A 14,180-nucleotide genomic window follows, 5' to 3' on the forward strand; every position below is an offset into this window, starting at 1 on the left:
GGTTCGTTGTTAGCCGACTGAGGAGACACTGAGCGAGTGCGAGGCCAGGGACACGACACCCCAGCCAGGGAGAGCCTGGGGCTGGGGAGTGTGGGAGGGGAAAAGGCCCCGCGGCCCGGCCTGGCAACGGCCCCTCACAATTTCTGATTGAGCCCCGTCTGGCTGCTGGGTTGGAAGTCGCTGACGATGATGCCGAGCTGCCGGATGTTCTCCACGAACTTCTCCAGGTGCTCCTCCAGGGAGTCGAACTTCTCCGCCATTGCCATGGCCGCCGCCGCCCCACCCCGCCCTGCTTCCGGCCACGGGCGCATGCGCAGGAGGGAGGCGGGGAGGTGGCTGTGACCGCGCGCCCCCGGCACAAGCCACGCCCCCTCTGGTACAGGCCGCGCCTCCCCCGCCCTCAGGGCGGGGATGGTGCTGCCTGAGCAGCGTCGCGTCCGTCTGGGCGTGCTCGAAGCTGTGGTGTGTCTGCTGACTCTGAGTGTGTTTCTAGTCTGTGTAGAAAACAGAAGCACGTTCTGCTTCATAATAAAAGCCTACACTGGAATCGTCTGGGTAGTGACAAAATGTAGAAACGCAGGATCGCAGAGCGGTTTGGGTTGCAAGAGACCTTGAAAATCAAATCATGTACTTCCAACCCCTCTGCCACGGGCAGGAACACCTTCCACCAGACCAGGTTGCTCAAAGCTCCATCCAGACTGGTCTTGAACACTTTCCAGGGGTGGGGCAGCCACAGGTTCTCTGGGCAACCTGTTCCTGTGCCTTACCACCCTCACAGTGAGGAATTTCTTTGTAATATCCAATCTCAATCCACCCTCTTTCAGTTTTAACCCCTTACTCCTTGTCCTATCGCCTATCAGCTGTCATTTATCCCTGGTGGAAGGTTATTTGACATGCTTAAGATCCCATGGCACTTCACAATAACTGTATCTTTTATGAATACATTGTTTCCACATGTCTGTCTTCGGTTGAATCTGAGCAGATCAGTGCAGTAATGTCAGGAGATAACTCGTCCAGCTCTGGAGTTCCCAGCACAGGAAGGATATGGACCTGTTGGAGCGAGTCCAGAGGAGGGCCTTTGAAAAATATAAAGCACTATTTAGGAGTTCATAAGATTAAGTATGCAAAAAAGTACACCTAAAATTAAAAAGCAAGTGACTGTAAAAAGCAGTGAATATTAAAGAAGATATATTACTCTGCAAATGTGAAATAAAAAAACAATCCTAGGATGCAGAAATCAATTTAGCAAATCTAGGCCTTGACAATATTGTCATCCTGTTAATGAATTTTGTTAGATAAATGTATGCAGTGCTTTTAAGGTTAAGGATTGCTATAAATATATTACCAGTTGTTAAATTTTTCTCGTGATCACCAACTTGGGCAGTGTTTTCATGTTCAGAGGATAAAAAGTAAAAAAGTGAAAGCTGTATTCCAATAGAGAGAGAGAGAATAAAGAAAGAGAAAGAAAGAAAGAGGAAAGAGAAAGAAAGGAAGAAAGAGAAAAGAAAAAAAAAAGAAAAAGAAAGAAGAGAAAGAAGAAAGAAAGAAAAGAAAGAAAGAAAAAGACAGAAAGAAAGAAAGAAAGAAAGAAAGAAAAGTCTGACCAACAAATGAATTGATCATAGGTACATAGAGACATAAAGATTTAGAAAGAAAATGCCATAGCTCATGATGTAAATAACCATATTGCACTCATACCCTGATTTCCATACAGAGAGTGGGCAATTACTAGCTTGTAAGCTGGACATCTGCACTGGCAGTTAAGCAGGGTTTGTGATACAGGATGGAATGGGAGACCATATGGATCAATATGACCCATTTGGAAGAGTAGCACAGATTACATAAAGAAAATCCTATTTGCAAACCTCTAATGAGTTTTTCAAGGGGTCAGGCAAGCATGTAGATAAGAGCCATCTAAATGATACAATCTACTTGATTTCCCATCAGCTTTTAGTGAAATCCTTGACCAAAATCTTTTAAAGAACTGTCCTGGTTTTAGCTAGGGAAGAGTTAATTTCTTCTCTGTAGCTGTACAGTGCTGTGTTTTGGATTGGAATGAGAATGGTATTGATAACACACTGATGTGTTGGATTTTTTGCTAAGTTGTGTTTATCCTAAGTCAAGGACTTTTTTCCTGTCTCATGCTCTGTCAGGGGAGAGATCATAGCTGGGACAGGTGACCCAAACTGACCAAAGGGATATTCCACACTATAGAATGTCATGCCTGGTATAAAAACTGGGGAAGTTACCCAGAAGCACGGCCAGTCTGGGTTTGGGAAGGGGGTCTGGCATCATTCAGCAGGGGGTGAGCAATTGCATTGTGCATCACTTCTTGTTTCCTTTTTTATTATCATTATATTATTTACCATTACTATTGTATTTTACTTTATTTTCAATTATTAAACTGTTCTTAACCATACAAGTTTACCTTGATTCTCCTCCCCAGGGAAGGGAGGAGGGGGAGTTGAGTGAGTGGCTGCGTGGTGCTTAATTTCCATCTGTGCTTAAACCACGACAGGAACTAAAGCAATGGAATAAGGGGAGAAGTCTTTGACTAAATAAAGAACTGAAGGCCAGATAGGAAATGCAGGATAGGAGTAAACATTTAATTCTTTCAGGGGAGAATTGATCCCAGAGGAGTTCAACAGGGAACTAGGCTGAAAATTGTGCCATTTCATATGTTCACAGATGACCCAGAAAAAAGATCAGATGGTACAATGAGAAAATTGGCTTCTGAGAAAGTTATTTGGCAGACTAAAGATGAATACAGGTTGTAGGAAATTGTAGAAGGACCTAAAAAGGCTTTAAGACAGATCGTGTAAAGCAATGCACATAGCGAGCAAAAACCTCCTAGTTTCACATGAAGATTCGAGACCTCTTGACCGTTACCATATAGGAGCAAGGCTTGAGGATCACAATAGAAAGTTCTGTGAAAACATCAGCTCAGAGCTCAGCAGTGATCAGAAGTCATGTGGAGAGTTAGGAATGGTTAGGAAAAGAATGTGAGAACAAAGCAGAAAATGTCATTGTGCTACCGCATAAATCCACAGTTTGCCCCAACCTTGAATAGTGCATGCAGTTCGGGTTCCCTGGAGTAGACTTGGAAAGGAGTCAGAGCAGGGCTGCCAAGATGGCTGTAGATATGAAATGGCTTCTGTAATAGGAAAGAATGAACCGACAGGGACTCTTCAGCTTGAGAGAGAGCCCATGGCCAATATTTTACTGGATCTACAAAGCCATGAGTGCTCTGGAGTCTAAACTGTCTTTCAGCACAAAAACTAGGGGCCATCAAATTAAAGATAAGAAGAGACAGCTTCAAAACATGCAAAAAACAGTGATTTTTGTCATGCAAAGTTCATCAGCCTTGTAGGAGTCAATGGATATAGCAAAAGCTTAGCTGGGATGAAGGGAAAATGGGACAAATGCTTGGTAGACAGAGGTATGTAAACCACACCTGGCTCGGGAAATTCCATGAACCAAAGATAGCCCAAGGTCAGGAGGGTAGTCAGGAGAGGTCTTATAGATGTTTTTCTTGTCTTTGCTCTTCAGCATTTGCTTCTGGTTACTTCTGAGCAGGAGCCATCTGAATCTGGGGGGTTACTGCTATGAGGTCCTGCCTGCCTGGAACATCAAAGGATGGTCTATGCTGTGTAGGATGCAGACAGATTGCATAGTGGTTTCTTATCAAGCAGAGCATAAGAAGGTTGATTTGAGACTCTTTAAACAGCCTTCAGGTCTGGAAAAAGATCAACTCACTGTTTTCTTGTTTAGTGGTATATATACTCCAGATAAATTGTCCAATACAATATGGCACAATGTGGTGTTTAAGATTCATTCCTGAAAGTGCTGATACAATCAACTTCTCAGAAATACAAAAAGTGACAAATAATTAATCTGTTTGTCCATCTCTAGAATTGTGACTCTCCTCTGAGCTCCTGTATTCTACTGCTAGCCAGTAAAGGAGGAAAATGAGTAAAGAAAGCAAAACACATAAAGTTCCAGTCACTCATGTTTTTCCTCCTTCTGTCTTTCTCACTTTTCTTCTGCATGATGGTATCTAATGCACCGATCACTTCTTCCTCATTCTGCAGACCAAGAAATGGAGGTTGAAATTTTAGACCATTAACTGAGAGCATCACCTACCTAAGAATTCCATTTTGGGAGCCATCTACCCTTCACTGTTTTAATTACAACAGGTAATAAGCAGAAGAGAAGCAGGGGAGATAGATGTGAAGAGTACAGATGATACCATTTACTTGCTCTTGATATGTCAGGCTTATGGTATTTTTGTTTAGAATGTTTTTCAACTGACTCAGAAGCATGTGGTATTTTCGCTTTTTACTGCACAAAAATAATGTGATACAATAAACAATTTTTTAAAGTCAATTATGCAGCTGAATAAGAGCTGTAATTACAGTTTCCATACAGATTTGGTGTTTAGTAATATGCTCATTAATGACTTGAAATAATACGTCTTACCACAAGTTAGCAGGATGATGCATTTATGCATCATGGTTGGATCTCAATCTTATTGAAATCATCTAAATTTATTTATCTAAGAAGTAGCAGGATCAGAATTTTGTTCATAAGACAGTTTTTGGTCTTCTAAGTCCTGCAGATGTGGGGATTTTCTGGGACCTGATCCAAAGATAACTGAGACCCGTGAGACTCTTTCTATTGATGGTAGAGGACATTGGATGGCAGTCTCTTCTCACAATGCTGGAGGTCAGCAACACAGAGCAAGGACTTACATATATATTTCAGGACAGGAATATTATTACCACAGTGTAATGATAATTCATCTAGATCTGCAATACTGAAAACTTTTATTCATAGTACCTTTATATCCCATAAAGAATTGATTCTTAATTTTGTTTTCAAAATATGCTGAGAAATCAGTAGAATTACCTAGGGTTTTTGCGCTCCATTTATGTTGCAGTTTTTCAGACTCAGTTTATGTTGCATCCATATTGCTGCCATATGTCATTTAAAGCAAAATTAAAATCTATTCTTCTGAAGCACAGAGTTGCTTTTAATATTCATCAAGCAGCTTCACGTGATTTTTTTTTTCACAGGTGTGAGAAATACATATATATATATATATTACTTTTAGATAAATACTCTTCTGATTATACAATACTAACAAGTAAGGCGATTTGCCTATTGCTGTGGGTTTTGTTGGTTCTTTTCAATTTTTTTTTTCCCTGTAGCTCAGAATAACTAGGGCCCTGCATTTAAAACTAGTACTTTTTTTCATTACCAAAAATGTAGGAAAGAAGGCATAGGAATATCCCAGGCAGTAACATTACTAAGACTCCAGATCACATGTGTGGTAGCAAATGAAAGGACTTGGGACCATATTCCAGCACTGAGTCCAGCTGGCATGGAGCAGCCCTTATTTGTATTCCAGGTCCTGAAAGGTACCTTAAAGCAATTCTGGAAGAATATGGGTGGTCCGGATAAAAAAGCGGGCTGGGTACCTTTGTCACTGTTAAACAGTGTGGATACCTGTGCTCCTGTGTTTGTGTCCTTCCCTGTCATTTCTCATTCTTATAAGGTAGATCTATTACTCATGGTATACAAGAAAAATGAAGTAATGGCCACATGGGCTCAAAACAGGACAAATCAGAAAATAAGAAGAATTACTTAGCATTCAGGGTTATGCCCCTGAAAAGCATTTAAATAAGCAAGTTGTGCAGAGCCCTGGTCACAGCCGGTATGGAGTTACTGCCACTGCTGACTTTGGGCTAGAGTATCATAGAAGGATAGAATAGAGAAAAGGACAGAATGGTTTGGGTTGGAAGGAATCTTAAAGACCATCTAGTTCCAACCCCCCTGTCATGGGTAGAGACAACTTTCACTAAAGCAGGTTGCTCAAAGCCCCATCCAACCTGGCCTTGAACACTTCCAGGGATGGGGCATCTACAGCTTCTCTGGGCAACCGGTTCCAGTGTCTTATCACACTCACAGTGAATAATTTCTTTCTAACACATAATCTGAATCTTCCTCTTTTAGTTTAAAACCATTCCCCTTTGTCCTATCACTATCTGTATAAAAATGTTGTTCTCCCTCTCTTTTACAGTCCTGGGCTTGATGTGGATGTCCTGTAGGAGAGGCTGGAATCAATGAGCACAACAGGATTCAGGCTGATCAACACAAAGTGTCTCATGTTCAGCAGAACTGCCCACAAGCTACCTCTAGTTCAAACTGGGACTACCAGGTCTTCCAAGCTATTTCTGAACTACCCAGGTTCAAACCAATAATGGTGTATGAATGAGTGGGCAACTCTAGGCTCTGCGTGACTTCAGAACACGATGGGGCAAAGGTTTGAGTATATGGCTACTTCAGTCCATCCTGTCACATGGACTCTTTGGACACAGTCCTAGCCAGTTGGCTCTCTGGCATACCTTATCATGTCAGTCGGCATTCCTTCCTGAAAGGCACCATGAAACAGGCAGGCAGTGAGCTAAAGACTGTCTTTCTACTATTATAGGCGGGAGAAGTTCAAGTAATTCTTTAATTTTAAACTTACTCTTCACACTCTTATGTGTTGATATCCCACTCTCTTTACATTCTGCTTGCATCACTGGGAAAGACACTTTACTGTTCATGTCCAGTATCCAGTCTTCAAATAGGTTTTATTTACAGAAGTCGCCTGAGGAACACTCTAATTTATAGCTATCGATTCTTTCCACACCTCTGTCTACCTGAGGAAGAAATGCTTTGTTGTCCAGTTAGTTTTGTTCTCAGATATCTATTCTGTGCTTTAATCAAATAATTGAATCATCTCCCAGGTTTCTATATGATAAATTAAACACACTTGAATTCTTTACACCATTTTCTTTAATGAATTTCAGCTTTTTTAGTGTTTCTGTTTTTTCAATATCAGCAGAAAAGGGAAGATGACCTGCACATCACAATCTGGTATTGGTCTCTGCAGAGGTATTGGTCCGTGTTCTCCCATGCCTTGTGCTGCTCCTTCCCATTTATGCACTGCAGGACTGTGAAATTCCTCCACATGAGAAGATTCCATGGGAAGCTTGTGATGATCTTGTACATTGTGACCACTAATTTCCTTTAGAGTTTCCCTCTACAGGGAATATAGTCTGCAGTTACAGGAACTTGTATGATTTGCTCCTAGTAAGATGACTTTGCAATTTGTTTTTATTAAAATGCATTTATTTCACAAACACAACTATTCAATTTAGTTTGCCTCCACACTATTTGTCACTTTGCTGGCCTTTCTGTATGCTCTTTTTTTTATTTGCAATTTCTTAATTTACCTCCAGATCATCAATACAACCATTAAATTATGGCAGTAGCAGTCCCCTGGGCACTGTACTGGCAATATTGCCAAATAAAGTCCTACTTGGGAGCAGATCACCTTGTCTGTCACACTGCTCACAAAGCTGATTTTGGATTGATTGGACCAGCCTAATGTGAGGCAAATTCCAGGTGAAGTCTGGCATAAGGGATTGCTCCAGGATCCTCTTTTTACAAACTGTATGGATGAGTTCGTGTCAGATTTGCCTTGTTCAGGCCACTAGTCCAACGCTATCCCAACCGGCATCATGTCCCTACCTGTCTCCACAAGCCCTGGCTCAGGCTATACCATCTACATCCTTGTCATCATATCATTAAAACACTATTTTCAGGTCCTTCAGTGTCCCTGACTTTCCAAAAGAATTAGTAGCACAGGCTCCTCCTTTCGAAAGCTAGAACAGGAAAAGCCCTCTCTCACAATGATCACCTCACAGACCACATAGCTTGGCTCTTCTCTGTTCCTGTTGCCTCCCTTCTGCTCTCCAGCACAGGTCCTCAGACAAAACCTCAGAGCACCACCCTGGGGAATGCCAGCTGCCCCTCCCAACCCAGCAGTTCTTCTGGGATGTGGTTTCCCTAAGTTCAGGAAAAACACCTCTGGAACGAAATGTGAGATGGAGGTGTCAGCAAGAAAATCCATATGAGCAACAGTTCACCGTGGTGTGTCGTGGTTGGGGACCTGTGTATCTTCCCTGATTCTCACCTTGGCAGGCATCTACTTTTTGCCAGAGGGTGGAGAAACAGAAGACACTGCGTGTCCTAGGGACCATGACAGAGAAGACTGATCATGCACAGGTAGGGAACAGCCTGCCCTGGTGCCAGAAAAAGGCTGATGGAAGAGGAAGGGACCATCTGTTCTCAGAACAGGAGGAAAGCAAATAAGATAAACTGATTCAGGAAATATTTGGTCCCCTGCCTGCTCAAGGCCCTGGTGCTACTGGGTTGACAGCAGCCCTTCCACTCTCTGTCTTCCCTTGGCCACCAGAACCACAGTGTCAGACCTGCTTACAGCCTCCTTGGATGAATACCACAGGTAAAGGGATGAGTCCTTGGCCAAGCCTCATAAGACAGTTCTGAAAATAAACACAACTCTGCTTCCAGTTTTCACATATTTTTCTGCTTTTGCATTTCATTTACAAATGCCACCACTGGCTCAGAGTCCAAGAATATATATGAATCTTGTGGCAAGATTTTTAAGGTTGGGTGCAGGTAAATGAAGACCCAGTTTAAACCACTATCTACCTGTGACTGACTATATGCCATGAAGGTGACATAAACACCCTGCACTTGGCAACCCTCCTCCCCATTGCAAAATATCTATCTGTGTTTGGCAGCAGGTGAGAGGAGACCGAGCTGGGGAGCTGGTAGAGAGGTTCAGACTTGGAGAAGGAAAGAAGGGATCTTCAGGGTGCAGCCCCTTTTCTCCTTCCGCTGATCTCCTGTGGTTGCAGTGAGAGTGACGTCTGAACATCCAGCTCACCCATGGATTCACAAGGGTGCTGGACCTGCCATGTCCCTCCCAGATCTCCTATTGAGCCAACCAACCACTAAACCAAGTCTCTAAATGCCACATCTGCACATAATACAGGGGTTTTGTCATAGTCCAAAACGTTCTTTGGACTCGAGCAATGTGTCTGTAACTTTCTGTAGATATGACTTCCTTCATGCCCACCTGTCTCCAACTTCTTTGAGTAAGCTATGTATTCATCTCTCCAGCCAAGAACCGGGGAACTACCAGCTGGTGGCAGCAGCAGCTTCTCCAAGATCAGGTTGTGAGGACTTGATCTCAGTTCCTGGTGACACAGTATGCAAATACACACTCTCACTTTTAAAAAAACTGAGCCATTGTCAGTAATCTTGCAACTAATCTATTTTTAAAAGAATTTAGCTTCTCTAATCCTTTGTCACCCCTTTTGAATTTTTTGAATAGTAGTTTGGGATTTATACTTGGCATTGTAAAACAGAAAGCTAAAACATTTCTCTTACTGTTGTGATGGCAAGGCTGACATTAAGATCTTAGGATAAAGGAGGAAGAGTTCATTACCCGTAAATGTGTTGCAACTGACCTTTCTTATGGCTGTGTGCTGTAAAGAAGATGAGAGAATACAGTGGGAACATGAAGGTAAAGGACTGACCAGAGTCAAAGTGTTAAGCGGGCATCAAAGATGAGTGTGTGTTGTTCTGGGATCCAAATGTGATCTTATTATCATCATATACAAAGTTTCTAATACTTCCCCATCTTCACTAAAAGCACCTCACTTAGTGCCATCTTCAGTCACATCAGCCTGTTCTTTTAAAGCTGCATCACTCTGACAGCACATGGTTTTTACCCACATTGTTCTTTCTTTGTCGCTTCTTTGCTTCTCCAGATTTATGTAAAAACTCATTACCATTGGCCTCTCAGTACATTACTTTGGACTTTGTACTGTTCAACTTTATCCTGTTCCTGTCACTTCAGGTGAGCAAGAGGTCTGTGATGCAGTTTTAAAACTTCAGAAGCCAAAAATTATTTGATGGCATATAAGGTATTGGAGGCTAAGTTATTGAAATTCCAGCATTCTGCCTTTAAGGTTTAACTAAAGTTGGTCTCCCTGCATTAATTTTGTGTGGTTCACATCGACATCCCTCTGTCAATTAGATGATCTACAGTGCCTTTGCTGAGCCAGGGGTTCATCTGGCACTCTGAGTGGGTAATAATAGACATTTGTGTGTTACTTTGGTGCTGTGCACTGCAGTACTGGAGTACCTGGAGTGCTGGCTTCAAGCTCAGCCACTAGGCACTGACAAATGAAATGGGTCTGGAAGCAGTCCTCAGCTTCATGTGGACTGCAGCTGAGGCAGGACACCACTCAGACTCTCCTTGGGGTAAAAAGCCATCTATCATGAGCAGGATACTCTGAAAAAAAAGGGGTACCTAGGGCTCAGATGCATATTCTTGCCCTCATATTCTTGCCCTTGCATCCAGAGTACAGGGCCCATCCTATAGTTACCGTTCCTCCAACCATTCCATGGGATAGAGCTTCCTCACTGAGCAGCTACAGAATGACTTTAAAGGTGATATTGTAGGACAAAAATGTGGCCAAGAATGCCAAAGCTAAAAGTGGAACAATACAAAGGATGCATTGTACCTCTATTTTGCAAGAAATTTCTAAGTGATTCTGCTCTTTGCAGTACTGGTCCCATCTTGCATGAGTGCAATAATTTAAAAATACCTTTGTGTTTATGAGATGGTCACATCTGACACAGAGTTTCGTGGTTCAGGATTCCTGGATGCAAATCTCTTTTAGTCAGTAAGTAGCAATACATGAAGGTCAACACCATAAAAAGCTTCTCTTGAGCATTTCCAGTGATGTGCAAACTTAAAAATCACAGACTCACAGAATGGTTTGGATTGGAAGGGACCTTGAAGATCATCTAGATATAACCCCCTGCTGTGGGCAGGAACACATCCCACTAGACCAGGTTGCTCATACCCAGTGCTGAAGAGACTCTGACTGCTGCTTCAGTTACACAAAAGGGGTTACTCAGTAAAAAGAAAAGAAAAACAAGGACATTAATAACATCCAATGGAGAGTTAATTGAAACATGCTCTTTGAAAGGAAAAGAAGCAGATAAAATCTGCCAAGTTGTGTAGCACCTGAATTAGTGAAGGTCCTAGAAAAGGTGGCAGCAGCTCACTGGATGGAGTGCCAGCTGAAAGTTCAGAACCCACTGGTAGTGCCAGTCAGACAACCATATTCTCCAGCGATATTGTTTACCTTGCTCATTCCCAAAAGCTATCACTGTGATATAATGGCTATTCATTTACCTCATTAATTCATTTACCCAGGTATCCTTTGCATTTACATGGGATTAGTATGTCTGTTGAGCAGCGGTCACCTCAAGAATTTTGTTTATCTAAGTCAGTGAAAGAGATTAGAATTGCTATACAGAATTCTGATGCAGAGAAGAAGGCAACTGTGGAGGATGTGTCAACAGGAACACAGGAACCACATGTGCACCTCTATAGGCTTGAACGTTCCAGGAATGAACTTTTTTGTGTCTGTCTTCATTCTTGCTGTTTGTTGCTGAGAATGCCTTTCCTCAGAATATTCTTTTAAAAACAAATGATGTTGTCACTTTGGAGCATGAAAGGAGGCAGAAAAAAATGAATAATCAAATGTGCCCAGTGAGATACTAGTAAGCATTGGGACACTCAGACAGGGAAAGAAGGGAGAGATTAATAAAAAACTTGCTTGCTGAAAAGGTGTGTGTTTGCAGATTTTGCAAAGACTTAGCTAAATAAAACTTTGTTTGGTTCTAGGAAGGAGACTGTGTCCCATGCTATAAATGAAACCAATGGAGCCTGCCAAGCTGACTTAGGTATGTAACTTTTTTTAACAAGTTCCAGGCCTAGAGGCTGGCCTGTCCCTGAGTATACCAGCAAGACACATAAACCCCAAGATTTTAATGCCACCTATAACAATCTATCTTCAGACCTGCAGAGGAAGGCACAAAAAGAGCAGTAGAGGACAAGCCATGCATCAGGAAGAATAAAATAAAATCTTTCCCAACTCCAGTGAAAGCCCTGAGGCATGAAATTATTATAAGTATAATGCAAATTGACAGTGATCTAATCTATTTTCTCACACATTTGGGGATACTGACACATCAGATATCCAGGGATTCATACTATAAGCTTAATTTTCTATCTTCAGGCATTTTCCTGTTCTATTGTGTTGTACAATTATGTCAATAAAGTTCTCAGGCTCCATCCTACAAGACTGCAAGCTACTCCTTCCAGTGCTTGGGAGAGTATTTGAGGTCTTCATTCATCATATAACTGGAAACCTTTAGATTTCCAGTGCAGATGTATTCAGAATTACTCACTGTACTGCCATTTGATCATGTGATGAAGTCAATATTCCTCTCTGACATTTACTTCTCAAATATATTTATAAAGTCTTATCACAGCCCTGCTCAGTCTTTGCTAGGCTATACTAAACAATACAAGATCTTCTAATTCTCCTATGAAGATATGACTTTTGTTCCCCTAATCATGCTAGAAATGCTTCTTCGCACTTGTTCAATTTAAGTAATAGTTTCTACCCACTCAGACCTTAAAATTCTGCTGCATTTAAGTGGAAGTAAACAATACATATATGAACTTTTTGCTGAGCCCCAGGTAACTCCTTTTTTGCAAACTCAGTAAAAACAAGAAAATCACTGGCCAGTATTATCCTTCTAGAAAAAACCCCCACCTTCCTGGTAGGCCCAAACAATACCAAATTGGTACTGCAATGGGAGTTCAGAGTTCTGAATCTCCAGCTAGTGGCAGATGCTTCTCTACCACAAAAAGAGTATGAGATACTCTTCATCAGCTGCATCCTGCTCCATGTGGAGCTGAGGGCTGCTGCTGGACTTGAGCTTTGAATGCTGTCCTGTGTCACTAATAAGTGGCTGAGCCTGAAAGCGACTCTCCAGCTGAAAATGTAGGAAAAATATTTGCAAGAGGTCAGTCTGTTTTTCATACCCAGATGCCTTCCTGATTTGAAAGTCATTGCATCACTCTAGGATGTCTTAATGCACTATAAGTGGATCAACCAGTCCTGCTCCAAGGCAAGGACAGGAGAGCTGAGGAAGCCCGGGTATGAAAAAGAAGAGTTGAGTCCATCACTTCAGCTTTTTAACCCTGCACACAGTATGGACACAAATTGTGCCAGATTTCACTGCTTCCAACACCACTAGAGCAGTCCCTGTCAGAACACAGCAGAACACTGTTTGGTCAGACACACTTATCACACCTTCCACGTCACTGAAACAGCTTTCTCATCAGTTCCATCATTAATCTTGTACCATTTCACAGAGCAATGGCACAAGGCCACAGAGGGGCTGCTTGGCTCTGGTCTCCCTTGGCAGAGACCTTGCTCTTTTTTTATGGCTTCACCGCTGGGTAGATACTCAGTTATATGAGACAGGTAAATAACATCCATAATGTTAAATTAATGATCACTGCTCCTGCTGCCTCCTGCCACAGGAGCGCCATGCAGAGACCTTTCAGTTTAAAACATTAATGTAGACAACACAAACGCTCAAGTTGCTAGCTGGCATTCTGGTTCAGTTCAGCATACATGCCCCACCACCCTGCCTTGTGCTAGGTATTCATCTAGGGATGACCACTGAGTGCCTTCTTCCCCTGGGCAGTCCGTGGGGACTGAAGCTGCAGGTGAAGTTTCTGTGACTTCCAGCTTTTGCACCAGGGCAGAAGCAGCCTCCCAGTCATTACGTTTCTCTGTGCCCTGCTTCATTTGCTAATGAGAAATTTCCTTGTGTGCCTCAGCCTCTCTCCCTGTAAGTCCTGCTGGAGTCATTTGCCCAGTGAAGCACAGATTACTTGTCTCCTGGAAGCATTACACACCATGAAATGTCTGGGTGCAGTTTGTCTGCACTCCAGAAATTTCCCAGCTCCATGGATGTGCCATCAGTAGTTCAGGGGAATAGTTCAGTGTGTCTGGCATCCCAGAAGGCTGCTAGGGGAAGGCTTGGACACACTTTCCAATATCCTGTATACTGCAGGTTTCTCAACTGCTCAGGCAAAAGTAGGAGGTAGGAGGTGAATGTGGGATGGACGGAACACTCCCTGACACTTCAGCCCACACCCACTTCAGATTCCCCAGGACATCTGACCTCCCGGGAAACATTCTGTCAACAGTATTTCACATGCAGATCATCTCAGGATAGGGAATTTAGCAAACACTTCCTGCAACAGACCCAGGTATCTGCACTCGGGGAAGGATCAAAGCAACCCCAGTTATGTCACTGACAGGCAGTTGGACCAGGCAGGTCAAAAGCATGGAGAGCAAGAGGAAACAAGGACA

General features: G+C 42.6%; 1 protein-coding gene across 2 annotated transcripts in view; it reads right to left on the bottom strand.

Annotated features, from left to right (window-relative positions):
* Positions 1-325, bottom strand: part of MED10 (mediator complex subunit 10) — a 36,439-nt gene extending 36,114 nt beyond the window's left edge. Inside the window, exon 1 of one of the 2 annotated variants that reach the window (XM_032710795.1) lies at positions 139-325. In XM_032710795.1, coding sequence (XP_032566686.1) covers positions 139-311 — 173 coding nt within the window. In that variant the 5' untranslated portion in view covers positions 312-325. The remainder of the gene's footprint in view (positions 1-138) is intronic. The other variant, XM_032710786.1, reaches the window with a different exon arrangement.
* Between the last annotated feature and the right edge of the window lie 13,855 nt (positions 326-14,180).

The sequence above is a fragment of the Chiroxiphia lanceolata genome, chromosome 1 (genome assembly GCF_009829145.1).
Source record: "Chiroxiphia lanceolata isolate bChiLan1 chromosome 1, bChiLan1.pri, whole genome shotgun sequence".
NCBI lineage: Eukaryota > Metazoa > Chordata > Aves > Passeriformes > Pipridae > Chiroxiphia > Chiroxiphia lanceolata.